This window comes from Sceloporus undulatus, chromosome 6 (genome assembly GCF_019175285.1).
Source record: "Sceloporus undulatus isolate JIND9_A2432 ecotype Alabama chromosome 6, SceUnd_v1.1, whole genome shotgun sequence".
Lineage (NCBI taxonomy): Eukaryota > Metazoa > Chordata > Lepidosauria > Squamata > Phrynosomatidae > Sceloporus > Sceloporus undulatus.
This window is the reverse complement of record NC_056527.1, coordinates 69,432,836-69,452,630: the sequence shown is the minus strand read 5'-3', so window position 1 is coordinate 69,452,630 and position 19,795 is coordinate 69,432,836. Positions and strand designations below refer to the sequence as shown.

Here is a 19,795-nt window from a genome sequence, read left to right as displayed (position 1 = left end):
TACCATGAAGGAATACCTAGGAGTTGGAGATGAAGCTGAGAGCATGTGACTTGCCCAAGATCACCCAGTGAATTTCTATGGTGAACTGGGAGGCTAGAGTGTAATCTCAGCTCAGCCATGTAAATCCACAGGGTGACATTGGGTAAGTCACACTCTCTCATTCAAGGATATTCTGCACTCTCCTTGCCAATTATTATTATTATTATTATTATTATTGCATGACCTTACCATCACCATGGGAGAGGTGCAGAGAGAGAGAGTTGACCATGCCCTGCCTCTGAGGCTGAGAGAGTGTGACCCTCACAGAAGAGAAGAAGGGCAGGGTGGGGTGCAATGGCAGGAATTCTGCCATGGATAAAACCTAGCATTTGAAGGGATTCCCAGGGCCATCCAACCCCCCCCCCTTTCTACCATGAGCGAGAGAGTGTGACTTACCCAATGTCACCCTGTGGATTTACATGACTGAGCTGGGATTAGAACACACTTTTGTGATATGAACTATATACATCTTTCTAATCTCCCTGCTTGGCCACTAATATAACTAAAAGTGAATTAGAAAGGGGAAAATATAAGAAAGGGAGGGTAAGGAAAGTAACACACACGATTGTTCCAGTTACTGTATATACTCAACTATAAGTTGAGAAATTTAAGCCCCCAAATTGACCCTAAAATCTTGGTTTGACTTATAGATGGGTCAGTACACTAATACTGCTTAGAAAGGCCCTGAAACAAGCACTGCCTGATGCCCTATTCTTCGTACCTTGAAGCAAACGTTTCTGTGTGTGTGAAAGAGGTTCCCAGTCTCTTCCCATCAAAGAAGCACCCCTTTTAGCTCCGTATCTTTCCCTTCCAAGTCTGATTTGAAAGCCTTCTCTTCCCATAAAAGAAACACCCCTTTTAGCTCCACATCTTTTCCTTCCCAGTCCAATTTGAAAGCCTTCTATTCCAATCAAAGAAGCGCACCTTTTAATTCACTTATTTCCCTTCCTAATCCAATTTTAAAATCTTCTCTTCCATCAAACACCCCATTGAAGTTTACTTCTTTCCCTTCCCAATCCAATTTTAAAGCCTTCTTTTCACATCAAACACCCCATTTAACTCCACTTCCTTTCCTCCCCAATCCAATTTTGAAAGCTCTCCTCCAGCACCTGGGAAGTGGTGGCAGGTCATTGGGAGAGGTCCAAAGAAAGAGAAGGAAGGACGGAAGTGGTGTTTTCCCCTTTCCATCCTTTGTTATAGCACCCTAGGTTTTACCCTCAACTAATGCACAGGTCATATCAAAATCCATAACTTTGACCCTGAAGCCTTCCCTTGATTTATACATGAGGTTGACTTGTACATGAGTATATATGGTAAGTAGATAGAAACCATGGTACTAATAAGTATGAAAATCCCTATATTCTAATTAACTTTTATAATTTTAAAAATGCAAAAAAATAAAAAAGACAAAACAGGAAAGAATAAAATAAAATAAAAATAAAATAAGCAAAATGTCAAGTAAAGTCTCAGAAACTGCAAAACCATTAAAAAGTTCCCATGCACTGCTGACACTGTGGCAGATGAAAAGGAACTGATAGACTCATAGAGACTGCAAGGGCCATCCAGTCCAACCCCCTGCCATGCAGGAAATCTCAATCAAAGCATCCCCAACAAATGCCATCCAGCCTCTGCTTAAAGACCTCTAAGGAAGGAGACTCCACTACACTCCGAGGGAGTGTGTTCCACTGTTGAACAGCCTTTACTGTCAGGAAGTTCCTCCTTATGTTGAGGTGGAATCTCTTTTCCTGTAGCTTGCATGCATTGCTCCGGGTCCTGTTCTCTGGAGCAGCAGAAAACAAGCTAGCTCCGTCCTCAATATGACATCCCTTCAAGTCTTTAAACAGGGCTATCATATCACCCCTTAACCTTCTCTTCTCCAGGCTAAACATCCCCAGCTCCCTAAGTCGTTCCCCATAGGACATGGTTTCCAGACCCTTCACCATTTTGGTCACCCTCCTTTGGACACACTGAGGCAGAAAGCTGGAACGTGCATGCATGTTTGGAGGAGGGGAGGGTTACCACCGAAATCTCTCTGTTTTAGCTATAGGAGTTCTCCTAGCTACTCTGCACATGTGCAGAACATACCCACTTGTGTGAGTCACAGAGACCACGAAGAAGAAACATAATTAATAAAATATCAGTACCTTGGTTCTAATCTCTTCTGCAGGTTTGTACACAGATCTGGGGAGAACGTGAGTTAATTGTTCAAAGGTATAGAACTGTATTGTAACATATTTTTCTTTCAGATTTACACCCCAGTCTTCATTGGAATGTAAATTTAGTAAACCAGACCTAATAATCCCAAACGGCAAAAAGTTTAAACGCAGTCCTATAACTTTGGCCTCAGTCAGTTTTTCTGCTATTTGAAATGCATAGTTCAACTATGACAGTTGTAGCCTTATTTAAATGAAAGAATAAGAAAACAGCAACCTACAACTTGTTTTGCTGTGGATACTGAGGCCAACAATCAGCAGTAGAATAAATTAAATTCATAAATGAATAAGTACAGAGTAAACTTGATTGTTTTTGCAGAGCTACATCATATGAATGCAAATATAAAAAATTATTCATGCAAGTAAATATTGACATTTATTGAAAATTGAAAAGCTGTTTTGCTTCAAGTTTAGTTCACCAAAATTCTTTACTGGTTAAGTGAAAAAAAGGAAGGGAGAGGCTGATCATTCCTTTCTCCTCACCTTTGATGGCTGGGGTGACCATGAAAGTGGACTACCAATGATGCACGTCCTGACTTCGTGAGGATGACGGAAACGGCAGCATTACCTCGTAAAGTTGGGAGCTCTTTATCGTTTGTCTAATAAATAATGAAAAGGATTTTACATGCTATATAAGGAAAGCACCTAAACAGTAAACTATGCGTGTAACACATAGGCCTTATCACACTTGATATTTGGATCTATCGGGGTGACTGCGAGTCGAACAATGAGAATTGATGTTATATAGCTAATGTATTTTCAACACTGGTTGCCGTCCATGTCCTTCCGAATCGAGGGGGAATCGAATCCAAGGCAATCATGTGATGTGGATTCATGCAAGCAGAGTGAGTGCAATGTATTACCACAACTGGTGCATACCAGGGGATTCAACGATTCAAATTGGGACCCTTGCACATGCTAAGTGGGGTCGAAACATCTGAACCTTTGCACTTCCGGGTGAGGAAAGTAGCCTGGTTCCATTCATGTGATGCTAGCCTCACATGAATGAAAGCTGCACCTTCTTCCTCCCTCTATTTCCCACCCTCGGCACCAAATTCAAATGGATCCTCCGTGTCAGAGCCCCCTCATTTCCGCCACATCATATCTATTCTCCTGTCTTCTCTCATCTATTTCAGCTATACTACATCTATCTACTTATCTCCTAATATCAGCTATCTACATATTCTCCTTTCATCCCCGCTCATCTATTTCAGCTAATCTACATCTATCTCCCGTCCTCTATCTATTTCAAGCTATATCTACATATTCTCTCTTCATTCCCCATCTTTTCAGCTATATCTACATCTATTCTCCGTCATTCTCCTATATTCAGCTATATCACATCATTACTTTCATTCCCTCATCTATTCGTAACTACATTCTAGCTTCTCCTCATCTATTTCAGCTTATTACATCTATCTCCCGTCATCATCTATTCAGCTAACTAATCATTCCTGTCTCTCCTCATCTATTATCACATCTCTCCTTCATGACAGTTTGCATTCTCTTAGTTGCATACACACTGGGAGATAATGGTTTAAACCACTTAACTGCACTGGATCAGTTCTATGGGAATTCTGGAAACTGTAGTGTCCTGAGACATTGAGCCTCTTCTGTGTCAGGGAGCTCTGGTGCCTCAGCAACTAATAACTTAAATTATTTCAAAAACATAATATAATCTTATAGAGATTGTTGCACCTCTGAGATAAATGCATCTGAGGAAGCGAACTTTAGGAAAGCTCATGTGCCAATCTTTCTTTCTATATAATAATAAATAATAATAATAATAGATCAAAGACATATTTTGGAGCACCTAGATGCATCTGAGGAAGTGCTGCAAGTGCAGCGGTGGAGGACAACAGGGTTCGACCTTACTTGGGTTTAAACCCCCCCCCCGGCAAGTCCAACTGTCTCAGCTCCGAGGATGGCAAGGGTGAACCCCCTCTGACAAATCCTCCCAAGGAAACCCCTTGGGCAAGTCCACACTGTCTCAGCCTCAAGGATGGGAAACAGTGAACCCCCCTGAACAATCCTCCCAAGGAAAACCCCTTGGGCACTTCACATTCTGTCGTCTCAGGGATGGCAAGGGTGAACCCCCCCGAACCAATCCACCAAGGAAACCCCTTGGCAAGTCACACTCTCTCACCTCAGAGGATGGCAAAATCAAACCTTCTCTGACTAGGTTGCCCTAAGTCCGGAAATGACTTGAGCGCAGACTAGATGTGAAGGTCCACGAAAAGAACTAGGATAAAGACCATTTTGGCTCTGGTTTTCTTGAATCATGATAAAATAAATATTCCATAATTGATATTCTTACCTTTTTCAAGCCCCCCCCAATTTACTTTCCCCCAAATTTTTGCCCTAAGTTGACACACACATGCACAATCATTACACCACCAACAAAGAGTGTGTGTGTATGTTTTTTTGGTGTATATATATATGTGTGTGTGTGTTGTGTGTGTGTGTATGTTTTTTTTGTGTGTATGATATATGTCTGCGTGTGTATGTAGTTGTGTGTGTGCTGTATGCATATGTTTGGTGTATGTATGTTGTTGTGAGTGTGTATATATATATATATGTGAGTGTGTGTCTATATTATGTGGTGTGTCTGTTATTTATGTGTGTGTATGTATATATGAGTGTGTGTATGTTTGTGTGTGTATGTATATATGTGAGTGTGTGTGTGGTATGTTGTGTGTGTGTATGTGTATATTATGAGTGGGATGGTGTGTATGTGTCTATATATGTGTGTGTGTTTGTCTGTACTGCTCTGTATGTATGTGTATATATGTGTGGTGTGTGTGTATATATGTCTTATGTCTATCTCTGTCTATATATTTGTGTGTGTGCGTCTGTCTGTCTGTATGTAGTGTGTGTGTGGTGGTGGAGAGACGAGAGAGAGAGGCGCGCTTGCTGGCCAGGCTCCTCTGCCAGACGGTGCAGAGGGCGGAGAGGGCGGGAATGAGAGAGAGGGCTCCAATGGACGATCGCTCCCCAGCCCCAGTTTGCCCTGAAAGCAGAAAGGGCCACCGGAAGGAAATGGGGCAAAAATTCCACACACCAGCCAATTTGCAGGGAATTCGAATCGAGCTGAGCTGCATCCTGTCAATCCCTTTTTAGCAACTCTCCAAAATGTGGTGCCTAAGGATCGTTCGGAAGCTCCGCGGAGGACCACGCAAGGAGCTCCATTGAAAGCAACAGGTTTGAAAATACATTAACGTTATGACGTGAATTTGCATTGCTCACTCCGCATCACCCTGGGTGAGCAGGAAACCCCCGTTTGATAACACCATAGCAGTGCTACAAGCTGAACTCTCCCAACATCTACTGCTCAAGCCAAGATCACGAATCCTGCACAATAAAGGAATGCACACTGAGTTATTTAAAAATGTGTCTTCCAGGGCATGCAGTGGGACTTCCAGAAGAGCAAAATAAAAACTTGTCTCATAGTTCACATCTTATAATGATGCTAAACCTGGCAACCAAGTTTAAATAAAATTGCAAATAGTATGAAAGCAGGCTGAAGATTGGTGCATTGTGTTTATAACACCTCATGAGGGGGGGGGGAATCCCCGCATATAGTAAAGCAAACAAGTGGGTGTGTGGTGGGGGGGGGGGGGCAGAACCCAGCCTCATCTTCTCCTTGAAAATCCAGTTTCTGGTAAGACAGTAGTGGACAAAGTCTTGACCCATCATAAAATTCTCGAATTGCATATTCAGTCTCCCTTCTCATTGGTTATGCCAGCTAGAGGTGATGGGTGGTAGCCTAAACAGCGTCTGGAGTTTTCAACAAGTTGCCACTCTCCAGTTTAGGTAGATGTGGCCTAAATTTAATAAGTACCTGTAGAACCCCATTCTCACCCAGCATATTGACACTGGCCTGAAGCAGATGGGGTAGCAAGGAGTGGCTCTCGCTTGCTCTGGCTGTGACTGGACCACAATTGGCCCAGGACCATGGGTGAACCACATGGTCCACTCTCAAGCAGGACTACTGCTGCAGTCCCAAATGCGCACCACCAGGAGCAATTAAATCCACTCTTTCCCAGCAGTCAGGCACCTTTGGCAGCTGGAGAGCTTCAGTGCTTGGGGGCTTGCTCATTGATGCCATGCCCCAAAGTGGCGGAAGCCTCATCCTTTAACCCATCGTTGGGCCATTGCATTAGGATTGCCAAGAAAAATAATAAATAAAAACTTTATTTATAACCGCTTTTGTTAATTCACACTGTCTTTTTGTCTGCAAACCACTTTAGGCAGGATGCCAAGCGACGGGCAGTTTCAGCCCCTTGAGAAATGTCTTCTCAGAAGGGATTTGACCTTCTAGGAGTTGAAAGGGAAACTCGGAAGGACGTACTTTCTGACTGTGTAGTGAACCCAGGGGAGAGGAAGGACTCTATGTGAAAAACTATGGCCTCCAAGTCTAGTCATGGAATGAAAGAAACTATTTCCCTTTGAAGGTGAATGGGACACTCCTTTTTAGCTCAAGGAGTTTTGGAGAGAAAGGAAAGAGCTATTTAGTTTTGAGTCTCTGTGTTTCTTCAAGACTTGTAAATTATCAAGCAGCCTTTGGAAGCAAACATCATAACCTATCTATCTAATTTATAGGTTGCCTCATTTTGTAAACAAACACCATCATATGAGTGAAGCTTGTATTTACGCTTTTTGCTTATTAATTTATGTTTTTCTTCTGAGGGGGACACAAAGTCTAGAATCATAGAATCGTAGAGTTGAAAGAGACCACAAGGGCATTACGTCCAACCCTGCCATGCAGGAACTCCACAAGCCTCCCCAAAGGTGGCCAACGTCTCTGTTTAAAAGGACTCCAGGAGGAGGGACCCCCACACTCTGAGGGAGTATGTTCCACTATCAAGCAGCCCTTACTGTCAGGAAGGTCCTCCTAAGTTGAAGGGAATCTCTTTTCCTGTAGCTTGCATCCAATGTCAGGTCCTGTCTTGGAGCAGCAGAAACAAGCTGCTACTAGTGAGAATGGTCAAAAGTAGTAACCAGAGTAAGAACATGAAATCCAGGTCTAAACAAAGAGTGACAATTATTAAGCAAAACCTGATGTTTCACTGTTGTCTTAAGAAACTAGTAGGGTGAAAAAGGTTAGAGGGTAATTTTACAGATATTAATAATTTTCAATATAGTTGTTTCAAGAATTGGTTAAGGTAGGAACTAGTTACTGGTATGTGGTTATCAACCCACAGTATTTTTCCTCAAAGGTGGTAATAAAAACAGGTTTGGATATAATGATAAACTTCTTTTCAGCCTCATTCATGCACTAGGCCGCAGTAAGAGGGGCACAAAGCGTTGTGGGCAGCACCGATCTAGGGTCAGGAATGTGCAGCAACTACATCCCCAAACCTAGAACATGTGGGTGTGCCAGACTGTGCGCCCGCCCCGTGGGACGGCATAAAATGTGCAGAGATGTGAAGCACTGAGTTGCTGCAACTGTGCTGTGTATGAGCAACACCAGTTGCACATGGCGCATTGTGGTTTGGGGATGTCCGTAAAAGGAACTTGTTTTTCATGTCTTTAGGGGCAGAGGGGACGCGAGTTTTGGGTGCCGGCATCCCTCAGGAGCAGAAAGGGGTGGCTGCAGGACTGCCCTTCAGCACAGTCTGTACAGCCCTTAAGGGTTGCCCGATGTGCTGTTCTTTAAAAATGCATGCATTTTTAGATTTTTTATAACATCTATGTTCCCCCTAGGAGGTATGTAAATGGTGGATGTGGTTAGAATTCTGTAGGTGATTCCCCGTATAATTGTATTTAATGGTGTTTGCTGAAACACAACAAACTGTATGGTGTATGGCTTGCTACCTGTGGTTGCCATGCAGGTGCACTGCCAATGCCACAAACATTTCTTCCCCTCCCTACTTCTTGCTCTATTCTATGTAACATGTATCATTTGTCAACAATGCCATCCAGCACCCTACATTGGGTAAACAGGCCATTCTCTCGGCCAAGAAAAACAAACATAAATCAGACATTAGGGAATGGAGATACCAAAACAGTTGCAGAACACTTCAGTCTTCCTCACTATGTTGCTGCCACTCAGGACAGCAGTCCTTGATGATAACAACAAAAAACTTACAAAGGAAGATTGACAGATAAACACGCAGAATTGACAGTGAGTAACAGAGACATGACATAGTTTACTGGCACACACACATCTTATACTAATTTAACATCCAAGCCTTATGAGAAACCCACTTTCCCCATTTTTAGACTCTTCTTTCTGGTTCCCCCGCAGCATATTGTATTTCAATAACTTTCTCCACCACTGAAATGGTTATCTACTCACTTGGCTTAGGAAATATCCTTCTCCCCTTTGTCCCACAGTTTGTGAAACTGAACCTATCATTCTGGAGATCCTGGTGACGCAGTGTTAATCCTGTATGCAGCCTTCACTCACAAGTTTGTGAGTTCAAATACCAGCTCAGGTTTGCTCAGCCCAGTTACTAAATGAGTACCAGCTTTTTGGGGGGCAATAGGTTACAAACGTTGTAACTGCTTAGGGATGCTTAAGTGCACTGATAGCAGTATAGAAATTTACTTGCTATTGCTATCATCTACCTACCAAAATTTTGATTTTTATTGCTAGTTTACAGCATGTTCATTCATAGGTATAAATATCTCTTCCTAGGCACTTCATTCCATGCATCTGATGAAGTAGACTTAGATCCAAAACACATTGAAGAAATAATCCAGTTCAAGACTGCTTTAACTGCACTTGCTCCATGCTAAGTAATTCTGGGAAATGTAGTTTATTGTGGCATCAGAGCTCTTTGACAGAAAAGGCTAAATGTCTCACAAAACTACAGTTCCCAGAATTCCCTAGCATTGAACCAGGAGTGGTCTCAAACTGGATTATTTCTGCAATGTGTTTTGTACCTTAATCTATGGCCCAAAACAGATAAGTAGGAAAGAGCAGCTTCTGGTTACTTTGGGGGCAGGGTGTGCAGGTGACCCCCCCCAAAGAGGACGGAACCTGCTACATATCCGCCTAAAACAGCCTGAATCTGGCCAAAAAAAGGAGTGCTGAAAAAGCGCTCCTTGCTGCCAGCTCATTCAGGACTGCAGTAGCAGCCAGCTCTGAGTCTGGTCCTGTGCCAAGCTGCCAGTCTGCTTCGCTCCTACAAAAGCTTATGCTATCAACATCTTTGTCTCAGTTAGTCTCAAAAGTTCTAGAAGAAACTGTTCATGAAATCTATTTTTCAAAAATAAATTGATAAAATAAGCTGGAGTTTATGAAGGTTCATGTCAAATAATATGTGTTAGTCATTAAGGTGGCACAAAACTCTTCCTTTTTTTTTTTTTGTAACAGACTAGCAAGGATAACCCCACAGAAATGCATAGACTTCTGCTAAATATGTTAAATGACCCAGATCTCCTGCACAGTTATGGTAAGATCTATGAGTGTGATACATTTTGTGGTTTATAGAAGAAATGCACATATTTTTATGTACAGTCGGCCCTTCTTACACACAGATTTTTTATACACAGATTCAAGCATCCACAGTTTAAAAATGTTAATTTTTCCCCCAAGTATCAAACCTTGATTTTCCATTTTTATAAGGGACACCATTTTGCTATTTCATTATATTTAATGGGACTTGAGCATCCATGGATTTTGTTATCCACGGGGGATCTTGGAACCAAACCCCAGAGTATAACAAGGTTCCACTGTATATAAATAGGATCCAAAAAGTCTATGTATTGTACCTGAAATTGTTAGATTATCATATTTTGGCTACAACAGTAAATATAGTTACTCAGGAGTACAGTCCACTAAATCCAGTTTATTTCTGAGTAGGGCTGCATAAGATTGCACTTTTAGACCCTTACCTTTTTTGCAGTAAGGGCCATCATATGCTGTACTGGAGCAGTCACAGGAGTATCCATTGTATTTTTCAACACATTTCCCCCCATTCTTGCAGTACATTCCAAAGCTGGTGCAATGGCCCGAGCAACCAGATTTTACGCCTGGTGTGACTTTTGCTCTTTCTTCTAAATCCAGTGTCAACCCATTCATTCTTAAAGAGCGAATGCAGCCTAGAAATCCTTTCTGTCCACCTGCAGCACCTGGACAAGAATATAAAATGCTAAAGTAAGAGCAAACATTTTTTTCCACCCCCGGATGGTAAATGATCTCATTTATTATACAGTAGAGTCAGCACTTGATGTCTGAGGGCCAAACTAAGCCCTGTAAAATAGAACTTGCTCCCTCTGCTTCCTAGCCAAGTCAGAGACAAGAGAAGTACACGGATGAAATGGCTGTTGTTCCAGCAGGTCATATTGGCATTCTGATAAATGTCTAGTAGGAGATGAGGTTGACCTACTTCCCTCCATCCCCGCTTCAAAGCAGCATTCTAGTTAAGCTAGTCTGAAATACAGGAGAGCACATAAACCTGGGTTATCTTGATATCATGCTTAGAAAGCAAATATCTACCGTGGTTTACTCTCGACTGATTGACAGATTGACAGATACATATTATGCCAAATTATTGCTCATTGCAACTAATCATTTTAAAGGCAGAAGACAGGCAATTAAGATAAATTCAGTTGTTCTACAAACTAATTGATTTTACCAACCAGCAGAGGCAGAGACATAACCAAACCAGTCTCAGATTTCTTTTCACAACTGCTAAATTAGCTTTTAGCATTCCATTCTTACCAGTAGCTACATGTTTACTTTCACTAATGCAAATAATCTGAAGTGCAGATTGCTGTCAACAGTTTTCAAATAATTTTGATAGTACTGTACTGTTTTCAATGAACTATCACAGAGGTATGAATAAAATTTCATTTTTTAGTGAATAAAATGGATAAAAGATGAGAAAGAAACATTAGAAAAGATACAAATATACAAGATTGAGTCATTTCATCACAGAGCACACACTTAATCTGAGGGAACAGATTTCTTTTTTCCTTTTCAAATATGTTGTTTTCATGAGATATGCAGTTATGTAGAACAAGTTGGACTTGCACAGGCAATACTGCTTCCTAGATAAGAAGTTCTAATTCCCTCCATTGTTTCATATGATGGAGATATTTCTCACTCTTGTGCTTCTGCCACTAGCAATCTGGTGTTCCAAGATTTCCACAGTGCCTCAGCAAATATCAGCTAAGCCTGCTGGACACATACACAGCAACACTTTGATACAGATATTATATATATTTTTATTGCTGTTGGTCCCACCTGTTGTACAGCTGCACTTTTGATCAGAATGCTTTCAAAATCTATCTGCCTATTTCTCTGTCACCAGTAAGCAAGTTTATCACATTTTATCACATGTAGATTCATGTGTTTCATTAAAAAGAACCTTTAAAATGCTTTTATTTGAACAATGTGGGCTCTGTACATCCTTCCATCAATCAAGCATACATTAGAAGCAAACAAAATAAGTTTGCATCTGTAGGACTTGAACTAATGCAGTTCAATGGGAGCATGCATACAGAAGCCTCCAGGTTCTATTAAGTTGTTAATAGGATCTTAGATCAAAGAGCTGGAAAAAACCCAGATGCCACTCAGTAGTAGATGCTATTGGACAATATGGTCCAACAGACTGATTCAGTGTAAAACACCTTCATACAACCATGTTTGTGTGTGTGTGTGTTTTTTAAAAAAACTAGCTACATAATGTTGCAATCAGACTGAATGCAAATATGGCAACTTATGTAGATAGAATCAGTACTGTGTGAAATGATGAGAAGATGAGGATGGAAAAGTAATTTCTTGACTTACCATTTCAAGTAATTTCTTGACTTAATTTTCTTTTGTGTTAATAGAAATGGAGCAAATGAAATAAATGTATAAAGCCTTCAGCACTATGGCAGGTACCACATCACCAGCAGCGCTGAAATGGCAGCATGGTCTTCTCAATTGTACAATCATTATTCATTAAGATGATTTGTTCTTTGTGGAAAAAAATCCCAGCATCTAAAAATGATTCTACACAACCACCTATTTACTTTTAAATTGAGAATTAGGGGTTGATTTACTAAAGCAGATATTCTTATGTGATATTAAAAGAAAACATGCAAGTGAAGAGACAAATTGTTAAGATTTGGAAGAAATGGTAAGATTTTCAAAGGGGTTTGCATAGATGATATTTACAAAGCCCATTCCAATTATATGTTCACCATATAATCAACCTAATTATGTATTCATTTTATGAGTATCTATTCAGTGCTGGTCTTGGATGGCGGGGGGGGGGGGGGGGGAAAAAAGAGGCTTCCACGTCCTCCATGGGTTCAGATTACAGGGGGGTCGAGAATAAGGCTGCCCTTCAAATCCTCTATGGACTCAGAAGGCATTGAGGGGGGAGGCTTCCCTTTTGGACCTACCTTCTTAAGCCCCATCCCCTGGAAGCCCAGCTTGCCACTGCCTCCTCTTCCTCCTCAGCTCTCATGTGTGAATACAGCAGTGCTTGCAGTAGAAGCCCAGACCAGCAACTCCATCTTACCTGCACCAGCCTTACAACAAAAGGAAGGCCAGCTGGCAGCTGCTTGGTTGCTGCTCTCAAGATGACTGGGTGCAAATGAGGGCAGTTACTGAACAGTTGGTCAAGCAGTGACCAAGGAGCTAGTCAAGCAGCAACAAGACACTCATGTGTACCAGCCTTTGCCACAAGGGTGGCATGGGTGAGGGGTATCTCAGCCACTGCTTGATTGGCTTTTTGGTCCCTCCTCCCTTTGCACTCAGTCACCTTGGGAGCAGCAACTGAGCAGCTGGATGAGGAGCGACCAAGAAGCTTCTCCTATGTCAGCCTTGTGGCAAAGACCAGCATGGGTGAGAGGCTTCTTAGTCGCTGCTTGACCAGCTGCTCAGTTGCTGCTCCTTAGAAGAAACTTCTTCCTAGTGACAAACGACTCTCAATCCTTCTTCACTAGGGCAGAGAGGAGCGTATTTGACTTTAAACCTTTTTTCACAAGAGAGAAGAACTCTCAATTTGAAAGAGGTGAAGAATTGATCCTGGATACTCCTCCCACAGAGCTGCACCCCCCCCAGCTTCATGTCCCCCCTTTCCTGAGCAACACAAATATTGTTTCTTCTGATACTTCTTCTGTTGGCCTGTCTGATGAAGAAAGCAGAAACACCACGTAGCTCCAACCTGCCAGCCAAGTTCCAGCCAAGTTTATGCAGGCACCCAAATATGAAAGCTCCTTTTGACTGCCACTTCTACCCCACCACCCTGTGTTCTAACTCCTCAACCCTACTATGATCCTAAAGGCCGCTAGTTCCCCTTGCCTTTCTTATTCACTAATACTTGACTGAAGCCCTGCTTCCTGCTGCCCACTTTTTCCTCACTGCCCCTTACTGCCCCCTTTCCCCTCAATGCCCACCTGGATAATTCCAATGTCCTCCGGAAGGCACACTGTCCACTTTGGGACTCACTGGTCTATCGCAATGGGCAAAGAGAATGTTTCTACTCTGAGATCTTATTTCATGTCAGCAGAGAAGAGAACACACTACTAAGTAGAGAAGGCTGGTAATGCAGATGTAAGAAAAAGAAAATACCCATAATTCATCTCTAATTTGCCTATTGGCAATATGTACAATATGTCTGTGTATCCTGAACATACAGTAAGGCACTTACAGGCTATGGGCCTTGAATATGAAAATTACAAATTAAGCCTAGAAAAGAAACAGCTTAACAACAACAACAATAATTTCATACTTGCCTTTCTCCATGGATCAAGTTAGAACTGAATTATATTCACAAATTCTAATCCATTAGTAGAGGTATGAAGAAAGACAATGACTTCATGGCACACTACATATATTAATGCAAGAGTGACTGGGTCACTCTCGCTACTGCATACAGTATATAATGGAAGACTGAAAGGAGAGTCTTCTGGGCCTAGGCATGGTGAAGCAGTGCCTGCCTGCCTCTCCGCCCCCCCCTCCAAGGCTAGAATGGCAGCAGTTAAGATGGAGGGAAGACCTTTAATCTTTCTCTGGGCCTAGGCATGATGGAGCTGTGCCTGCCTACTCTTTTGTGAGTTACTATAACAAAAATCTGTAAATATCCCGAGAATTTGGTCTATGAAGATTTTCAGACCTGTGCTTAACCCTGCTAAAACATTTAGGAAGTGCATGTGTGTGAAAGCCTGACACGCTTCCTAAACAGCAGGGAATTGTCTGCTTGCCTTCCCTGAATTGTTCGAGAAGCAGTCATTTCCTGTGAATGGAAATTTTGCATTCATGGGAAATGACTGCTTCCTGAATGATTCAGGAGCTGGTATGAAAATCTTCACTGTGTCCTGCATGATGTCCAAAGCAGCATTTTGGGGTGCCTGCTCTTGAACCCTTGAATCACAGCAGACTTGCGAGCTAAGCCTGGGGAACACTTTCTTCCACCATTTGGGGATGAATTGCTTCACCTTATTCAGGTCATAATCCAATGCTTCTTTGAACCCTGAACTTCAGTTGATTACAGAAAAGAGTCATGCTGGGATCTTAGCCTGATGTATTGAATCCTGGGAGATACAGTTTAGGGAGGGGCATTTTGAATTATCAGCCAGAGAGCTCTTGGGCTTCACTAACCTACAAACCCCAGAATTCCACAGAATGTTGCCTTGGCAGTTAGTGGAATAATAGCGCTATAACAGTATAATGTGATAGGGCCCTTAGTCGGGGATGTCAATTTTAATATCCCCACTTTGATCTATCTATCTATCTATCTATCTATCTATCTATCTATCTATCTATCTATCTATTTTATAGGCTACCTTTCTCCTAGAGTGGGAACCAAGGCAGCTCACAAAATTTTAAACATAATTAAATTCATCAGATTAAAACTATAGATTGTAAACAAAATAAAATTACTGAAAAGCATACAAAAGTTAGAAATAAAGCATACCACTCCCATTAAAAAAAACCAACAATAGCCATACAAGTAATGACACATTAAAAGCCTGCTTGAACAAAAAGATCTTTGCCTGCTGGCAAACGTAGAGCAGGGAGGGGGCCAACGCAGCCTCCCATGGAAGGGGATCCATTTCCATTGGACTCCACCAAATAATGCTTCAGTGTGGTCAAGTAAAAAATCTTTTTGCCTTCAGGATTATACTCTGACACTGCTCTTCCCAGTGTGTTGAAATAGACCATAAGGAAGGAAAGATATGACTCCCTCTACTCTCACTTGTTCAGTTCTCTTTGTTCCTTCCACCCTCCTCCTAGGCCAAAAGCTGAAGCAATCAATAAGCAACCGCCTTGAGATCAGCACTCTTGCCTTTCCACCTGCAATCACTAAGGTTAACAAGTGTAGTTAAATCGGCATTAAATCCCATCAATATTGTGCAATAACAGGTTGATTTTCATACGACATTGTGCAATGTCGCCATTATCCTGCCATTATCCCACGAATAAAATGGCAAAATTGCGCCACTTTTTATTCACAGGAAAATCCCATGAATAAAATGTGGTGTGATTTTGCCGCTTTATTCATGGGATAATGGCGTGATAACGATGACGTCATATGAAAATCAACCTGTTATTTTATGAAATTGACAGGATTTAATGCCAATTTAATGATGTTTGCCTCCTGTGTGATAAAGTCCTAACACAGTCTACAGGAGTTAACTATTCAATTGCTTTTTAAAATCCTCTCTAAAACACTTCTGTCAAATCTTTGGAAAACAGCCTTAGTGGTTGCATATGGACAACAGGCTGCATGATTCAAACCCTAACCTACTCAGATGCAAAGATTATAATTAGAAGCCCTTTTCCCAAGCTTCACTGCTCTATTTAAGGTGGGTAGTAAAATAAAACAGCTTTCTCCATTTATTAAGCCCTGCTTATGGCATGCCTTCCCCAGTGAATCTTACGTCCTTTTGATATGTCCAGGATTAGCACTGTGTTTTACTACTATGTTTTTATTGGTTCACTAAACCAATTCTTTTCCTTTACTTCATTGTATGACTGATCAGTATTGTTGTTATTCTGTAGCAAACTGCTTTGGGAGATTCAGAACTGTCAGATTATAGAGAAAAGAAATATTTTTAAATGCATGCATACTGATTGCTTACCTTTTATGGATCACAGGGACAAACAGCACATTGAACAGCATTGGATTATTTTTCTATAGATTAGCAACATACTACTTCTGCTTACCAACATATAGCTGGCTATACAATTCTAGTCGGGTATGGCCTTCTGTTGGTGCTTTACGGATCTCTTTGGGGAGCTGGTCCACCTGTAGGCTGGCCTCTTTGACATTCCGCTCAGCAGTAACCCGATGCCATTGATCATCATTGAGTAGACTGGGTGACCTCACAACAATCTCTACTGGGCCATTTCCAACATCAAATGAAAAGGACACATCTGTTGCAGCTGATGAGAAAATAATGACATTTTTTAAATGGTTAGAAAAATGGTTTTACATGTGGCTGAATGTTATGTGATTTTTTTAAAAAAAAAAGTCAATCTAAATTTTGCAGTTAACAATTAATTTTAATTTCCATTACATTCTGAATTACATGAAGAGGTAGCTTTTTGCTACAATGTTACATTTGACCAAGATTTATAGAATCCAAACAACTTCTGAGAATACAATTTTTATAATTCTCTCTCTCTGTGTGTATATGTACAAAGTACAGCACCTAGAGTACTTACATTGACCCATCGATAAGTTGACTTTTTTTTGGGTCAGTTTTATGACTAAAATTTCTAGAATTATACATGAGTATATACAGGGCCTCACCATCCAAAGGCCCATGCAATATATCATCCAAGTTGAAGCCCCAGATAAAATCAATAAACTCTGTTTATGGATTTAAATAAATTTATTGTAGCTAACCGCTCTAACAAGAGGGAGCACTGAAGGATAGATAACAAAACATTCACAAAAGAAAGCACAGAGCAAAAGAAATATATTCAGGATATGCAGTTCTAAGATTCTTCCACACTGAATGGATTTCTTCTGACTGGTGCTGATTAGTTATTATCTCAAAACTGATCTCTTTATGCCCGTGTAGAACAGCCATGTGGCTTGGCCGGTGCTTGACCACAGTTATCCTTCAAAGGCATTAAAATGACTTTCTGATGAATATTATGAAACCAGTATTGTAAGGGTGATTTTGATCAGCTTTGTCAATTCTGGTAGTAGGTGCTGCAGATATTAGCTTTGGGATATTTGCTCCCACTGAGGAGATCAACCACATCATGAAGAGCTGAAACTTTAACTTTTTTCTCCCTTGTAATATCCAACAGCATATCATGATGTAGTTGTAATAGAGAAGAATCCATGTCAGTTGTATAAAAGCCTGAAGTGGATGTGCTATCAATCTCTCCAATGACAAACTTTTCAATTTTGCTCATGTGTTTGCACACATCTGAGGAAATGTGATTGTGGAAACTGCTGCTGACATTATCAAAAACATCATGGAATATTTTCATATAGAATCCCTCAGGAGACTCAAACTAGTGAGTCTCACACCTAGGATTAACACGTTGTGGAACTTTTCTGTGGCTAGGGAGGGCAGGGCTTCCTTTTGTTATCATTATGGTCTTTGTCCAGAACTCTTCAAAGTTGTTCCTCAGCTGCTTTATACTCCCTTGGCAGACAACAAAGAAGTTCTGCTTGATGGAACTGTTGGTTACATGTTTGTAGTGCTATATTTAGGGTGTCCAAATGGCAAACACAAGCATGAAGAGCTGCAGTATGAAGAAGGAAGCAAACCTCTGCAAGCGTTGTGCACAACGATCCGTTCTTGCCCCAGCATCTCCCCTTTCCTCAGATGCCATATTCTCAAAGAAATCAATCAGCTTTCTGTAATTAAGAGCAAGAGTAAGCTGCTCTTACAGTCCATGTTGTGCAGTAAAATCATTTCAGATGTATGTTCTCCTCTTCTCCTTGAAATTTTTTGAACCAGGCAAGAAGTTTGGATGAACTTCTGACAAAAGTAATAAGGTCAGCTACTTCACTCAAAATGTTTTTATACATAGCAACATTTCCTGAGGCATCCTGCACTACAAAATTCACAGCAAGGACCACACAGTTCACACAGAGTGCTCTTGGTTCTTCTTCCTTCGCAAGAATCTGCCACCCACTAATGCGTCCAGCTATATTTGATGCACCATCATAGCATTAGCCATGACACCTGTCAGGAGGAAGATTAAAGTGGCAGACTACATCTTTCAAAATAGGAGAAAGACTTGTAGAAGTTATAGCATCCGTCTCATAAAAAACAAAGAACAAAAGAGAACTCCACAGACATTTCTTTTGAGGCAACGTAAAAGGAATGTGAAACCTGCTCCTTTGTGATGATATCTGTAGTCTCATCCACAATTACACTGTAGCTAACAGCTGATTCAGTCTCTCTCAATAATGTATGTAGAACATTTAAAACTATGTTCTTAAGACTCTAATTCACAATAGATAATTAAATCCATTTATAATTTGTACGATCCAGTCACGGGAGATTTTCACATGGGGAAGGGATAGGGATGGGATCACTCTCCCCATCTTTATCCCATCCTTAACCTGTCTGTAACTGTGATAGTGTGAAAGGGTTTCCAATCATAGTGCCAATCCTGCCATTAACCTGTAATTAAAGTGGCATTGCATTAACACAAACTTCCATTAATGGAAAATGCCAGCCAATGTCACTTTAATGACAGGTTAACGGCAGGACAATGATGGGATGTGCATGACTTCATCTGAAAGGCTTTCATGCGATCATTGTCATTTGTGCTTCCTGGATGGGATAAGTGTGAATCCCATCTGAAACTCTTTCCAGCAATTCCATGGTCTCAGCTGGGGAACATCATTACCACAAAGCAACAGGAGTTGACTAAGATTTGTCCTTCCTCAACATGGTCACAAATTGCAAGGCCTTGACAGGCAAGATACTTTACAGAGGATAAAACTTTCTATCTTTTTACATGCCTTTCTAGCTCCTTATGTTTGCTTCTGTTTTTCTTCTGAGTAAGTGGCATAAACATTTACACCACCTTTATCAGCAGCCACAACTTGAAATGGTGAAAATGTGAATGTTGATGGTTATGGAATCTAGAACTTCCTTCCAGTTTGAAAAGTCTTTCTTAACAAAAGTTTCACATGTATCCTTGTCTTTTGAAGTTTTGTGAAAAACTGGCATACTCATTTCACTTGCTGTGTGACAGATGTTGCAATATACTTTGCCCATTTCATAAGAGAGCCAATCAAATGTTCTTCCAAGTGTCATTATATTGTCATCCAACTGGTGTTCTTTTCGCAACAGAACGCTAATAGTCTGAAGGATTGTCTTCGGAAGGTATGATTCCTCAGCCTGGTCCTGGAATTTATCTACGGTATTAATCCAGAGAAGCTGGCAGTAGAAACTTTCACCAGTGTTAGCCACGGCACATATTTTCTTCCCTTCACAAGAAGTCTCTCCACAGTAGTAACTGTGGCCAGTAGTTCAACCAAGGAAACTAGGTGTCTGCAGGAAGATAAAATCTATAACTCTAGCGGGTTCAAAAAGACCTGCAGCCAGATTGTGGACCAGGGCTGGTTGGCAGGAAACAACTCTGCTGTTAAAACAGCCCCACTGCG

At 41.2% G+C, this 19,795-nt stretch overlaps 2 protein-coding genes across 4 annotated transcripts in view; both read right to left on the bottom strand.

Moving 5' to 3' along the window:
* Positions 1-19,795, bottom strand: part of CNTNAP2 (contactin associated protein 2) — a 1,400,287-nt gene that overhangs the window by 118,327 nt on the left and 1,262,165 nt on the right. Inside the window, exons 17-18 of the mRNA XM_042471198.1 lie at positions 16,372-16,590; positions 10,098-10,334 (exon numbers count right to left, since the gene is read on the bottom strand). Coding sequence (XP_042327132.1) covers positions 10,098-10,334; positions 16,372-16,590 — 456 coding nt within the window. The remainder of the gene's footprint in view (positions 1-10,097; positions 10,335-16,371; positions 16,591-19,795) is intronic.
* Positions 1-19,795, bottom strand: part of PIGA (phosphatidylinositol glycan anchor biosynthesis class A) — a 579,723-nt gene that overhangs the window by 478,758 nt on the left and 81,170 nt on the right. The window lies entirely within an intron of this gene.